The sequence below is a fragment of the Plasmodium fragile genome (assembly GCF_000956335.1).
Source record: "Plasmodium fragile strain nilgiri unplaced genomic scaffold supercont1.102, whole genome shotgun sequence".
NCBI lineage: Eukaryota > Apicomplexa > Aconoidasida > Haemosporida > Plasmodiidae > Plasmodium > Plasmodium fragile.
In genome coordinates this window covers 1-13,901 of record NW_012192682.1, presented here as the reverse complement: position 1 = coordinate 13,901, position 13,901 = coordinate 1, and the positions used below count along the sequence as shown (strand labels likewise).

General features: G+C 49.8%; 4 protein-coding genes across 4 annotated transcripts in view; 3 read left to right on the top strand and 1 right to left on the bottom strand.

Annotated features, from left to right (window-relative positions):
- The window catches only part of AK88_05204 (uncharacterized protein), a gene marked incomplete at both ends in the record, with an annotated part of 4,832 nt that extends 3,755 nt beyond the window's left edge, over window positions 1–1,077 (top strand). Inside the window, one exon of the mRNA XM_012482806.1 lies at window positions 3–1,077. Within this exon, the coding sequence (XP_012338229.1) occupies window positions 3–1,077 (1,075 nt within the window). The remainder of the gene's footprint in view (window positions 1–2) is intronic.
- A 1,453-nt stretch (window positions 1,078–2,530) lies between these two features.
- AK88_05203 (uncharacterized protein) lies at window positions 2,531–4,818 on the top strand (the record flags this gene model as incomplete). Its single annotated transcript, XM_012482805.1, has 3 exons — window positions 2,531–2,611; window positions 2,866–3,754; window positions 4,469–4,818. The coding sequence occupies 3 exons, from the start codon at window positions 2,531–2,533 to the stop codon at window positions 4,816–4,818; spliced, it is 1,320 nt and encodes a 439-aa protein (XP_012338228.1).
- Window positions 4,819–5,258: 440 nt separating this feature from the next.
- Window positions 5,259–6,075, bottom strand: AK88_05202 (uncharacterized protein; the record flags this gene model as incomplete). Its single annotated transcript, XM_012482804.1, has 2 exons — window positions 5,259–5,336; window positions 5,422–6,075. 2 exons carry the CDS (start codon window positions 6,073–6,075, stop codon window positions 5,259–5,261), a joined length of 732 nt encoding a protein of 243 aa, XP_012338227.1.
- Window positions 6,076–8,772: 2,697 nt separating this feature from the next.
- On the top strand, window positions 8,773–13,173 carry AK88_05201 (uncharacterized protein; the record flags this gene model as incomplete). The annotated part of the gene is made up of 5 exons (XM_012482803.1): window positions 8,773–9,484; window positions 9,702–9,770; window positions 10,184–10,822; window positions 11,273–11,787; window positions 11,959–13,173. The coding sequence occupies 5 exons, from the start codon at window positions 8,773–8,775 to the stop codon at window positions 13,171–13,173; spliced, it is 3,150 nt and encodes a 1,049-aa protein (XP_012338226.1).
- Between the last annotated feature and the right edge of the window lie 728 nt (window positions 13,174–13,901).

Sequence of the window (13,901 nt, the reverse complement as noted above, 5' to 3'; positions counted from 1 at the left end):
CAGTTAGCAACGGACCCTTGTCCACCGAATGAAGACGACCCCGATCCATGGCGTTGTATGGAAACTATACCGTTAGCAACGGACACTTCTCCACCTAACGAAGATAACCACGATCCATGCAGTGGTATGGAATCCATACAGTTAGCAACGGACACTTCTCCACCTAACGAAGAGGACCCCGATGCATGGAGTTGTATGGAAAACATACAGTTAGAAACGGACACTTCTCCACCTAACGAAGATGACCCCGATCCATGGAGTTGTATGGAAACCATACAGTTAGCAACGGACCCTTCTCCGCCTAATGCCTGCGATCCATGGAATTGTATGGAAACCATACCGTTAGAAACGCACCCGTGTCCACCTAACACAGACCACCCCGATCGTTGGAGTAGTATGGAAACCATACAGTTAGCAACGGACCCGTCTCCACCTAACAACGACGACCCCGATCCTTGGAGTTGTATGGAATCTATACAGTCAGATGCAGAACACAGTCGTGCCCCTAGTGTTCCGGGGGATGCGACGTCCGCCTGCACCCAATGGATTCACTGGATTGACCGCCACAAGCACCTATTGCGGGAGTGCATGACGCAGCCGTGGTTTAATGCCCTCAAAACGGAATGGAAACAATACCTGCTTGCACACATGGCGGCCAACGAAGACAACGGAGTATACGGGCACAGTGTACTCGGTGAAGCGGCCACGCTGCCGATGAAGAAACTGGACTTGTGGAAACAATGGGTTTCCCAACAACATCGGCAAATGAGTATGTATAACGCGGAGGAGTGGTGCCAACATTTGTTGCATAATGTAGAGGAGGCGACAGAATCGCACACCGGCCACGCACCTATAGTGGAAAACGACTTAGACGTGGAAAATGTCATGGGAGCAGAAGATGTTCTAAGCGTGCGAGATGTACCACGCACGCAACTGCATAAGCAACCGGACATGCAAAAAACGTTAACCGCTAAAATATGGATACTGATCCTGGCATTAGTCATAGAAGAGTGCGAGGTCGAATGTCGTTTGCAGGATAGGGAGTTATATGTGGATGAACTCCTGGACAAGCTCTGAAATTAGGATGCAGTCAGGCGTATGCAGGCGACGGAGTTATATGTGGATGCTTTATTACAGAATATGCGACATTCGGATGACGGGACATGTGCATGCGACATAACGCATGCTAACGGTAGACCACTTTTACTTCATTATGTGATATACATAATATATGTCTTGTTTGTACTATTCCATACGTTTTTTTTTTTCTGCTCTGTTCTGCTCTGTTCTGCTTACTTGTGCTTACTTTTGCCTTGTTTTGTTCTTTTTCTGTGTAGTCAACTTCTTTTAACATGACCACAGGAACAGGGTGGTACAGGTCAAATGCATATAAAATGTAGATTTAAATGAATAATATGAAGGGCTACAATTCTCCTTTATGTGAAGTTAATTATTAACAGATGCGCACGTGCATTCTACGCGCATAGTGCAGCACAAATATAGCATGCGCATACGCATTCGAGTCTAAGGAGACATTGTCTCTCCGAGGAAACGCGGCCGCGTGCACACGACTGTCCGAGTGACCCCGTTCGACGACGTAGGCGAGTGTACGAAGGAGGAGAGATTGTCTCTCCGAGCCAACGGGTTTCGACGACGTAACCGAGTGTAAGAAGCAGCAGATTGTCTCTCCGCGCAAACGCGTCGAGCAACGCGGCCGGGTAAACCGATTGTCCGCGGACGCAGCCGCGTGCACGAAGGAGGAGAGATTGGCTCTCCGAGCACACGCGTCGACCAACGAGGCCGATTGTAACACCGATTCGACGACGGATTGTCCGCGTGTAAGAAAGGAGGGAGAGATTGTCTCTCGGAGCAAACGTGGCGGGGTAAACGCGTCGAGCACACGCGGCCAAGTGCAACACCGATTGGACGAAGTAGCCGCGTGAAGCGGTTCGATTACGGCGTTCGAGTAGACGCTTCGACGAAGTAGCCCGGGGAAGCACGGCGGCAACAACGACGGAAGAAGAATTTGATGTTGTTGTTCTTACTGCGGTTTTTAGGTGTACACGGGGTTTAAGTGTACGCACACAGAGAGACACCGTGTGTGAAGGCCTTTAGTGGAGACCGGTGTAGACAGCCGGCCGCGGGCGTTATTCATGACGGTGTGTTGTATTTTTCGTATTTTTTCCTGGTCTAGTTTTTTTTTTCTTTTCATCTTTTCGTTCTTCTTCCTTTTTTGTTGTTTTTTTTTTCTTCTTTTTTTCTGATTTTATCGTTCCATTTTACTTTTTTCTTTGTGTGCCTTCTCTTCTTTTGTGGTGCATGAAGTACAGCAGGAGCTTCGGAAGTATTAGAAGTAAAGAAGTCTAGGGAATGTTTGAGGACATGTATTTATTGTCATCATTCTAGATTTAAATGCGACGGACGACATGCATGTGTGCGGCGCGCTACAGTAATGTTTGGGACAGAGTCATATTAAGTTATTATAGTATTACTCTCAAAATAGAATAGTATTATACAAAGTGAGTAGAATATGAACACGGATGAAATACTGACAGAATGGAAGGACTATAAACGAAAAGGCCATCAATATGACGTGTGGGGTAATTACAAGGTAAGCTATTGGGCACTAGAGGGAAGACGGAGACGAGATTTGTGCACAACAGCAGTGAGCGCTGCAGTATGCCGCATATACTTGAATCGAACTTATGCATCACAATTGTACATTTTTAGTTTGAGTATAGTGCGAACGCAGCATTCATACAGTAACAGGGGACACTACGTACGGGTAGGTATAGGGACCCAGGACGGAAACAACGCTGCGCACGAAATTTACATAACACTGTATGTGAATTATTTGAACTGCAGAAATGGCTGTGGAATGAGATAGACCCGATATTACACAAGTTTATTGAATATGTCAAGGACAAGGAAAACTGGGAAAACTACGGAGGCAACTGCGATAACAGTTTTTATTACCATAGTGGAACACGTTATTTGCACCACGTTAGGTGGCCCGGTACCAAGGTTATGTGCAAGATTATGTCAACAGCATTATTCTTCCTAACCGCCCCCGATGGGTTACCAACATTTACGCACGGAGCACATGACACAGAACAAAAGTTAAGACAACTTATAGGGTGCACAATTGTAAATATATTCATGTATATACTGGAGAAAACAGTATGTGAGGGACACTGGGGGCTACAGTATGCATGGCACGTTATGAGGGAAGAGATGCAAGGAATACCGGGAAACATTGTGGCCGAGGGAAAATGTCTCGAAGGGTTCATAGACAACGTTAACCTTGGGAGTTGGAGTATGAAGGAAAAAATTAAGGAGTGGATACAGCACAACACGGACTTACGTACTTGGGTGCAGGATACAGAAATTAAAAAAATGTGCAAAACTGCCCAGGAAGAAAGTAAACAGGCGGGGAGAAAAGGGACGGAAAAGGGTACATGGCAGGCGGGGGGGGAAAATACAGATAATTATGGAGAAACGGCAGTCCGGGAGAAAATGGACAGAGGACTCAAAGACGTCATAGGACGCGCAATGAACGAGATAATGCAAAAGGTGGGTGACCACTTGCAGGGCGCAGGCCAGCCAGCTAGGACTGGGGCACCGGGTACAGCAGCAGAGAAGCCAGGATCGGGCACACACGCAGCTGCGGGACCCAATGCGCCAACCACGAAACCCGGAGGAGCACAACACGACAGCAACAACGACACAAGACGTGCAGAGCACAACACGCATGGTAAGAATACGTTTCGTAAGAACACGAATAAACGGCCGAATACGCATGCCAACGGATGACACGCCCCAATACGTACCGTACGAATATGGATGGATGCCACGGCTGGCACGACCGATACGGCCGAATACGAGTACAGCCTCCACAACACGCATGCACGCGGGCAGCAACAACGCACCGCGACAACATGCACACGCGACGGAACAACAGCGCACGTGAACTACGCACGGGCGCGCAACAGCACAGCAGCCACGACGGCATTGGTAGCGGCAGCAGTAGCGGCGACGACGGCACCGTACAGCGGAGCGGTAGTGTAGACGAGGTCTGCGTGTGCTGCGATGACCAGTATAGCGGCCGCACAGTGGTGTGACACTGGTGCGTGGGGATGGAACGGCCACGACGGCAGCGGTAGCGGCGACGGGCGGTGCAGACGGACGGAACGGGACAGCGGACGCGATGACGACGACAAATAAAAGTTGTACTGCTACCATCTAGCCCAGTTCACCGAGTACGCAGTCCACCTCACCGTACGCTTGCTGCCGCACCACCCAGTTCACCGAGTTCAACTAGTCCAGTCCACCTGGATCCACTGCATCGACCCACTGCATGCAGGCGACCTACCCTGGCGCTACCTGACCGCACCGTCCCGGCCCCTTCTTTCTGTACCACTTGTGTCCGTTTTTTTAATCATCTACCCGTTTTCCGTCCTTACGGCAGGTTCAACGGCCGCTAAGCCTGTGGCACCACCGGCTGCACCCGCATCAGCCGCACCGGCCGCAGCAGGATCAGGAGCAGTCGGACAAGGACCAGGTCCGGGACCAGGACCTGGACAACAACCCCCACCTCCACCACCACCGCCTCCGGAGAAGACTTCTGGGGGCACCCAAGGCGGGAAGGATGCAGACCAAGCAGGTAAGTGTACAGAGAGTTCCACCAGTACGAATAAAAAAGGAACGGGTGTTGACGTAAGCTTTGGGTGTACCTCAGACAAGGAGTTAGGAGCTCCAGACATTGTACCTCCAAATCCCCCTGATCCAGAGCCAGGTAAAAATTCCTATGCATCATAGTGCACATAAACACCCGAAGTAACATTAGACGGAAAAAAAAAAAAAACAAAAACAACAAAAAACAATTTCCGCAGACAGCGGGAGAGACACCACGGCGAGACAACACGGAGAGAGAGAAACCAAACGTCGAATGAGAATGATGCGGGACGCAGAGCGACAGCGATAGGTGGGCCGCTGGATGTGGACGTCGACAGACGGACAGGTCGCCACACACACGCACTGTGTGTTGTGTTGTGTGTCGGAGAGAGAGAGTGTCTTTTCCATGGGTGGCACCTTGCCCCTTCCCCCGTCAGCGGTCAAACGTGAACGATGCGCTACCGCTGCCGTCGTCGCCGCGTGTGCTTTGTTGTGCCCCCCGCGTGTGCGTGTTGTAGCCGTGGTGGGTGTTGTTGTGCCATCCATGCGTGCGCAGTCGTACGGTACGTAGAGAGCGTGCCGTATTAGTGCTTTCTCCCATTGGTCCTTACCTGCCGGTGCCGGTGATGCTGCAGCCTCTGTTGTTGCAGGTGCGTTCGATGCTGCGGCGGGAGAGTCAGGATTTGGGGATGTAGCATGTGCCCTCACCAGTTGCATGAGCTGCGGCGGCACCTCCCGAACCAATACCGTGGTCTCTGGCCGTAAGTCCTCTATAACGTGCTTCTCCGTTGTCTTCAGTTCTATTTGTTCATCCATGGTATTTGTACCCTTTGTTCCGCTTACGAGGTCCTGTAATCTTTGCGTGCATTTGCTTTTTATTGCGGGCGCTTCAATTTTGCCTTTTACTGTTGCGTTGTTCTGTAACCAGTTCTTAATCATTTGCTCCATGTCGAATTCCTTGGTTTGTATGTCTGTAAACACTCCCCTCTGGCACGTGCCCTTTGTAATTAATCCAGGCATATCCGCCTCCATCTTGGTCACAGTTTCCCATGCATAATATACACCCATTTGACTTCTGCATGGAGATTCCAGCAATATGTACATAAATATATTTACTATGGCACACCGCACATATTCCTTCAGTTCATCATCATTACTAACCACCATATGCCCACGCCGCTTAGTCCAACTGTTCGCATTCATGAAAAATAATGCTCCTGTCATGAGTTTGCACATAAGTTCGTCTCCCTCGTTATGTTTGAAGAAGTCTTTTCCCCCACCCTCACGCGTATAACCCGTGTTTTTACAATTAGCTGCATAGCTGTCTATGTCGTCATGTTCCATATGTTCCACAAATTGTTTCAGTTGCGCTGTTACATCTTGCCCTAGGCTTTCCTGCATTGTGCATAAGGTACATATATGTGTGTGCATAAGGGGCCAGTGCAGCGCTGTGTGCCATATTCATATGTGCCCATTCCTTGGTGCGTACTGCGCGTGCGGTATGTGCGCATTGTATTATTTATATGGAATTAGTGCACGGGCGCATGCGTACAATATATACACAGGCATGTATACATACTATCATATATAGAGGCGGTTATAATTACACGACGCCCCGCGGTGTTTGTCTTAATAAATTACCTTATACTGCTGCGGTCTGCCCAGTAGACCTCGTTGTATGAGGTAGTGTGCTAATAAATGTCCCAACGTCGCATACGTCATATTGTCACAACCATAAACCAATATAATGAAACGAATGATATCATTATCTCTCAGATAACGGCTTAAATATAATATGGGCACAATATTCTCTTGTGTGTTACTCAGATACTTAGAGCATGGAATATGTCTTGCAGTATAGGGTGCCTCCGGAAACATGTCCCATGCACGAACTATGCCCTATCTGAATTTAATCACACACCCCATAAATCGTGGGATTTGGAAGTAGGAAAAAGAGAAATCAAATAAGGGAAAAAAGAGAAAAAAAAAGAAAAAGGAAGGAAAGAAAAAAAGTACTACACTACACTACCGTACTCAAACAATACGCGTCATGAATAGCCCCGCCCCCCTTTCTACACCGTTCTGCGTCAACGCCTCTCTCCGTCAACGCCTCTGCTGTCACCCCGTCTCCGTCAACGCCTCTTCCGTCAACTGCTCTCCGTCACCCCGTCTCCGTCAACGTTTCTCCGTCAACGCTTCTCCGTCAACGCTTCTCCGTCAACGCTTCTCCCGTCAACGCCTCTGCCGTCAACGCCTCTGCGTCACACCGGTCTACGTCACCCCGTCACCCCGGCACCCCGTCACCCCGTCTCTGACACCCCGTTCTGCGTCAACGCTTGTCTCGTCAACGCCGTCTCCGTCACAACGTCTCCGTCACGTTGTCTCCGTCAACGCCTTCTCCGTCAACGCTTCTCCGTCAACGCCTTCTCCGTCAACGCCTCTCCGTCAACGCTTCTCCCGTCAACGCCTCTGCCGTCAACGCCTCTGCGTCAACGCTTGTCCGTCAACGCCTCTCCGTTAAAGCTTCGTTTCGCGCTGCCGGAAGTCGTGATAAGTACACAAACTACTACTTATGTGCTTCCGCGGTCCTGCCGACCGTCTTCAACTTCTGTAGAAGAAGAAAAAAAAAAAAAAGTAGTACTACTACCGTACACACGCACCGCGTCATGAATACCCCCGCCCCGCTTTCTACACCGGTCTGCACTAAACGCCTTCACACACTGTCTCTGCGTACACCTAAAACCGCACTATAACAACATCAATTCGTCCTTCTTCGTCCTGCCGTCGTTGCCGCGGCCGAGTGTAACAAGGACCAGAGATTGTGTCTCCGACCAAACGCGCTTCGACGACGTAGCCGAGTAAGCATTGTGCCGAGTGTAAGAAGGAGGAGGATTGTCTCTCCCAGCAAACGTGGCCGGGTAAACCGATTGTCCGAGGAAGTAGCCGAGTGTAAGAAAGGAGGGAGAGATTGTCTCTCCGAGCAAACGCGTCGACCCACGCGGCCGATTGTAACAACGATTCGACGAAGTGGCCGAGCAAACGTGGCCGCGTAAACCGCATTGTAGCCGAGTGTAACAAGGAGCAGACATTGTCTCTCCGCGCAAACACGGCCGCGTAAACCGCATTGTCTCCGATCAAACGCGACCGAGTGTAAGAAGGATTCGACGAAGTATCCGAGTGTAAGGAAGATTCAACGAAGTAGCCGAGTAAGCATTGTGCCGAGTGTAAGGAGGAGGAGAGATTGTCTCCGAGTAAGGATCAATAGAGGGAGCAGAGAGAGGCGGGGGACGGGACGAAGGAACACACATATTGTGTGGGAGGGCGAACAAGAACCGGCAACAACGGCGGCAGAACAATTGATGTTGTAGTCGCTACTGCGGTTTTGAGGTGTACGCACACAGAGAGACAGTGTGAACAGGGTATTTGTTGTTAACTGGAGTATTTGTTGTTAAGGGGTGTATTCATGACACGTTTTGCGTGTGTAGGGTAGTGTAGTGTACTACTTTTTTTTTTGGTTTTCTTGTCGGCTTTTCTTCCTTGTTTTTTTTTTTCTTTCTTTTTCTTTCTTTTTCTTTGCCTTTTCTTCCCTGTATTCTGTATTTGCCAATGCTATGGACACTTTCTGTTTTTGTACATTCTTCCTTCTATCATTAGGTGCGTAATGGTTGCTCTTTTTATGGCAAATTTGATTCTTAAGCGCGGAGCAGTAAAGACAGACATAGGCAGTATTACGGACTGCATGTGGAATCAAGAGCAAATTAATGCAATATAACAACAATAAGAATACTACTAGTCTATACATATTTATAACGGGCACAGTATATTTCAGTGAATAGTAGTAACATGGCATCGGTAAATTTGGCGCATGCATTGGTGAAATGGGTACTCGCCGCGGGCATTTCCAAACAGGAGGACTATGAGGTACGAACATACAGGAATAGAAGAGCAAAACGGGGACCTCCGTGCTACGCCTTTATTGGTACACGAGAGCTTGAAGCTCAGCGGGGCACATAGATTTCAAGTACACATGCGCATGTATATATTTCATGTGTTTGTATTACATTGTAGGAAGCAGTGTGGAACAAGACCAAGGACGTAATGCACGAATTTGTGAACTACATGGACGGCGACGATATGATATCATATGCAGCGAACTGTGATAACACAGGATGGGAGCATCCCCACGGTTCGCCCGGTCACCGCTATGTAGGACACACGGTGGGGGATACAATTGTATGCGTACTTATGGTAGGGGCCTTATTTTTCATGAATGGGTGGTCTCTGCAAGAACGCGACAGGCACAAGGAAGACGACATAAATGAAACAATAAGGGAGCACTTGCTATGTGCAATAGTACATATGTTCAGCGAAGTATTAAACGAATCCGTGTGTCCAAGTCCGCGGGGCACATTTTATGCATGGTACTCAATGGGAAAAATGGGGGATGGGAGGGGAGGTTGGGGCGATGGTTTAATAAAGGAGGGAATATGTGGTAGAGCAGTAGTTGCGCATGGGAAAGTAGGGCACATTGAGTTGAATGCAGAAGTCAAGAAATGGTTACAAGGGAATAGCGCACTACAAAACCGGATTCAACAAGTGAAGGGAACTAACACGTGTCGGACACCATGGCAAAAGGAATGGAGAATAGAGAAATTCTTGAACAGTGAGAATATGGGAGATACGACAGGCTCGCAGATTTTTCAAATAGTGCACGACTTGAAGCAAGGCATGACCGACATATTTAGGGAAATCCGGGAAGAGGTAGACGAAAGCATAGAACAAAGGGAGCAGGCGAGGAAGAAGAACTTCGGTAAGGCATGGTAGCTTGGGGCAGACTGACACAGCTTCGAACGCAACAGGAATGATAAGTAAAGAGTCGACAACTACAAACAGTTTCGAAGTAACAGGGAAAGTGCAAATGCGAAACAACATGCAGATATGTGAACAACGTTCATTGCTGTGTCCTTGCAACAACACAAAAGCTAAATACGCACATTTCTAATTCCCATTTTTGCCATTTATTGCAGCGAACGATGGTAAAAGCGGGGAGCCCGCCACCAAGGCGGCGACCACACCATCACCACAGGAACCGAAACGTAAGGACCGATGGTAGAAAGCACCAACAGGCGGCCGCACACGAACACGAATACCGACCGTACTGCCGAATGTGGATGCCGACATCACAACACGCAACGGTGCCACAAACACGCACGCGCACGGTCACAACAGCGAACGACTTCGCTGACGTGGAGCCGGGCGCGGCGTCACTGTGGTGCGGCCACGAGTGTAGACGAGGTGTGCGCGGCGGAACCGCATGGCGCGGTGTCGAAGGCCGGAGACGGACGAGATAACGGCGACAACATAAGTGTACTACTACCATCCCACCTCACGTATGCGTAATGCCGCTACCGGACCGAACCACATCGTCCCCTTCTTTCTGTCTACCACTTGTGTCCTTTTTTTTTTTATCATCTTTTCTACCACCTTTCTTCCGTTCTCCTTTTTGCAGGCAAGCAACCGGCAGATGCAGGAGGAGGAGACCAGAACGGGGCGAAGCCGTCGTCACCGTCATCATCACCCGCAGGAGAATCAGGCACAGGGAGTACAGGGGGACCTCAACCGCAGCCACCATCCGGGGGCCCACCAGTAGGACGGGCAGATACAGCACCAGCGGATACATTACCACAACCCCCACCTGCGGCACCGGCCGGAGGGACACACGCAGGGCAAGGACCAGCGACCTCTACAGGAACGGGACCTGGACAACAACCCCCACCTCCACCTCCTCCACCAGGACCACCACCTTCACCTCCTACACCCACAAAAGAGGGAACGGATGCACAGTCACCACCGTCAAAAGCAGATTCATCTCCGGAAGGAACCTCACAGGGCAAAGGTAAGATATTACGGGACTCCAAGAAAAAGCCTGAGGAGAACAAAGCGAAATGCAGTGAGGATGAGACTGACCATGCCAAGCTTTTTGATTGTCTTCAGAGGCAGGAGGACCTTGCAAACGCCGGGACAGGAGTGAACCAACCGGACGGCTCCGAAAAATACGACGGACACGGCCCTGTGGGTCTCCCTGATAGCTCCCGTACGATCACAATATCCGAAGGGACGTCTCCTGAAGTTTCAACAGTACCCCCAGGTACGAATAATGAACATTCAGGAGAGGGCGACATCAGAAAAAAAAAAAAATGAAACACACAATTTCCGCAGAGAGAGCCAGAGACACCACGGAGATAACACTGAGAGCGAGAACAACCAAACGTCGAATGAGAATGAGCGGACCAGCGCTCGGCAGAGCAACGGGTCGGCCGCGGGATGTAGACGTCGACAGGTAGACGTCCACAGACGTCGACACACACAACCTGTGTCTGTGTGTTGTGAGTGTTGTGTGTTGTGTGTTGTGTGTGGGACACAGAGAGAGTCTTTTCCCCGGGGTGCCACCTGCCAACCACCGTTCGCACTGCGACACCAATGGTGCCGACCGTGTGGACAACCAAACAACCATAACCATGCATCCACTTCAAAACTTCAGTTTCATCACATCCTTCTTCCTTCCCTTTCCCTGTCTCCCCATTCACAACATGTTCAGGCAATGCCGTCATCGATGGCGGCAACGATGACCCCCCTCCGCCCAATCCACGTGCCTCCTGCAGTCCCGATGATTTCGACCTCTCCAGTGGCTTCGGAGGGGGTACCCCCCAGCATTGCACGAAAGGTGCCAATAGTACGACGTCCTCAAGTAGCACTTGCTCATGTAGTGGTTCTAAACGTAAGGAGGCTGTTGCAGGGGGTGGTAGTACTGCAGGAGGCCCCATTTCCATTACTGGGGGCACACAGAATGGTCCTACGTCGGGTTCCACGCAACCTGCACCCTTCCCTTTTGACCCAGTAAATATATTTACACAGGACATAGAAAATGTAGCAGGAGGATTCGCACCACCAACCACAACACATGGATCATCGGGCTCATCCAACATGGACCATGGTGGGCCGGGTGGCCCCATCCCTCCTGACCTAACCAACGACGTCCTCATCGCCACTACTCCCATCCTGTTTTTTCTCGCTTCGGTCACCGTCGCCCTTCTTGGTTATTCCCTTTGGAAAGTAAGCACATACAACAATCAAGGAATGCCGCATGTGCAGGATGTTTATACCTCAGAACATCCCGCCGGGCTGCAATATATGATCGTTCTAACCAATATACTCCTGCACCCGCATTCATTCCTTTTATCCTACCGTCCTCACCCTCCTCTTTACCCCCCTTTTTCTGCTTAGTACTTTGCGTATCTCGGAAAAAACCGACGACGAACATATCGCACCGTGCGTGACGTGCCGTCACCGCCACTCGACGAAGAAATATTGCAGCATCTACAACGCGGCGAACTACCGCCACCCGCTTACTGGTACACCATGGTTCGGGATAGGCAGCCCGGCAGATTGCCCGGCGCACGACGCCGACGCCCACCACGCGTGCATACGCGCACGATTATCGAGCTACATCTAGAAGTGCTCAACGAATGTGAAGCGACCGAATGGAAAAGCGTCAAAGACGACTATTGGCAGATTGTCGTGGAGGCGTTTGCACATGACTTGGAGCCGGCTGCAACCGGGCACAGTAGTTTCCCGGATGCTCCTACCCCAAACCAGGGTTTACCACGGCACACTGTTTCCTCCGCCTTGCATCCACCCACTGACATCGACGGCATAGATCCATGTCTACCGAATGAAGATAACCCATGGAAGTGTATGGAAAACATACAGTTCGAAACGGACCCTTGTCCACCGAATGAACACGACCCCGATCCATGGAGTTGTATGGAAACTATACAGTTAGCAACGGACCGTTCTCCACCTAACGCAGATGATCCATGGAGTTGTATGGAAACTATACAGTTAGACGATGAACAAAATCGCCCTTCCGACCACGGTCACCACACGGCGGCGCGCACCCACTGGATTAACTGGATTGAGCGCCACAAGCATCTATTTCGGGAGTGCACGACGCAGCCGTGGTTTTTGCAATTGAAATCGAACTGGACACAACATGTGCGTGAACACATGGTGGCAAACGCGGACAACGTAGTATACGGGCACAGTGAACTCGGTGAAGCGGCAACCATGGAAAGCACGAAACTGTGGTTATGGAAAGAATGGGTCGCACAGCAACATGACCTTATCAATACATATGGTGAGCAGGAGTGGTTCCAACATTTGTTGAATAATGTACAGCAGCAGACAGCATCGCACAAAGGCGAAGTACCTGGAGTCGAAGAAGACTTCGAAGTGGAAAATGTAATGGGAACAGAAGATATGCTAAGAGTGAGAGATGTACCCCGCTCGCAACCACTCCATGAGCAATACTACAACAAGAAACAAGTAATAGCCAAATTATGGATGCTCCTGCTCGCGTCGGTAATCGAAGAATGCGAGCTTGAAAGCCGTCTGCAACAGAAGGAGTTATATGTGGATGCCCTATTGCAGCAACTGTGACATTAGGATGACGGCGCATATGACTGGAAATAGAGACACATGATCATAATACTTCATTTTTCTTCACTGAGAGATATGCATTATGTATTACTATGCTCACATTATTCTATACCGTCTTTTTTTGTTCTGCTCGCTTCTGCTTACTTCTGCTTACTTCTGTTTACTTTTGCCTTGTTCTGTTCTTTTTCTGTGTACTCAACTTCTTTTATTATGACTATACAGATACGGTTGTAGAGGTTACATGCATATAAAATGTGCATTTAAATGAATACTATGACGGGGTAGTATTCTCCTTTATGTGAAGTTAATTATTACAAGCTGAGAACGTGCATGCTACGGGTATAGTGCAGAACACACATAGCATGCGACTACGCCTTCGCGTATAAGGAGAGATTGTCTCTCCGAGCAAACGCGTCGACCAAAGCGGCCACGTGCAACACCGATTCGACCAAGTAGCCGAGTGTAAGAAGGAGCAGCATTGTGTCTCCGAGCACACGCGTCGACCAACGCGGCTCGAGTGTAACCACGATTCGACGAAGTGGCCGAGTGTAAGACAGGAGGAGGATTGTCTCTCCGAGCAAACGTGGCCGGGTACAGCATTGTCGTGGAGTGTAAGAAAGGAGGAGAGATTGTCTCTCCGAGCACACGTGGCCGCGTAAACACGACTGTCCGAGTGACGCAGTTCGACGAAGTAGCCGAGTGTAAGAACGGAGGGAGAGATTGTCTCT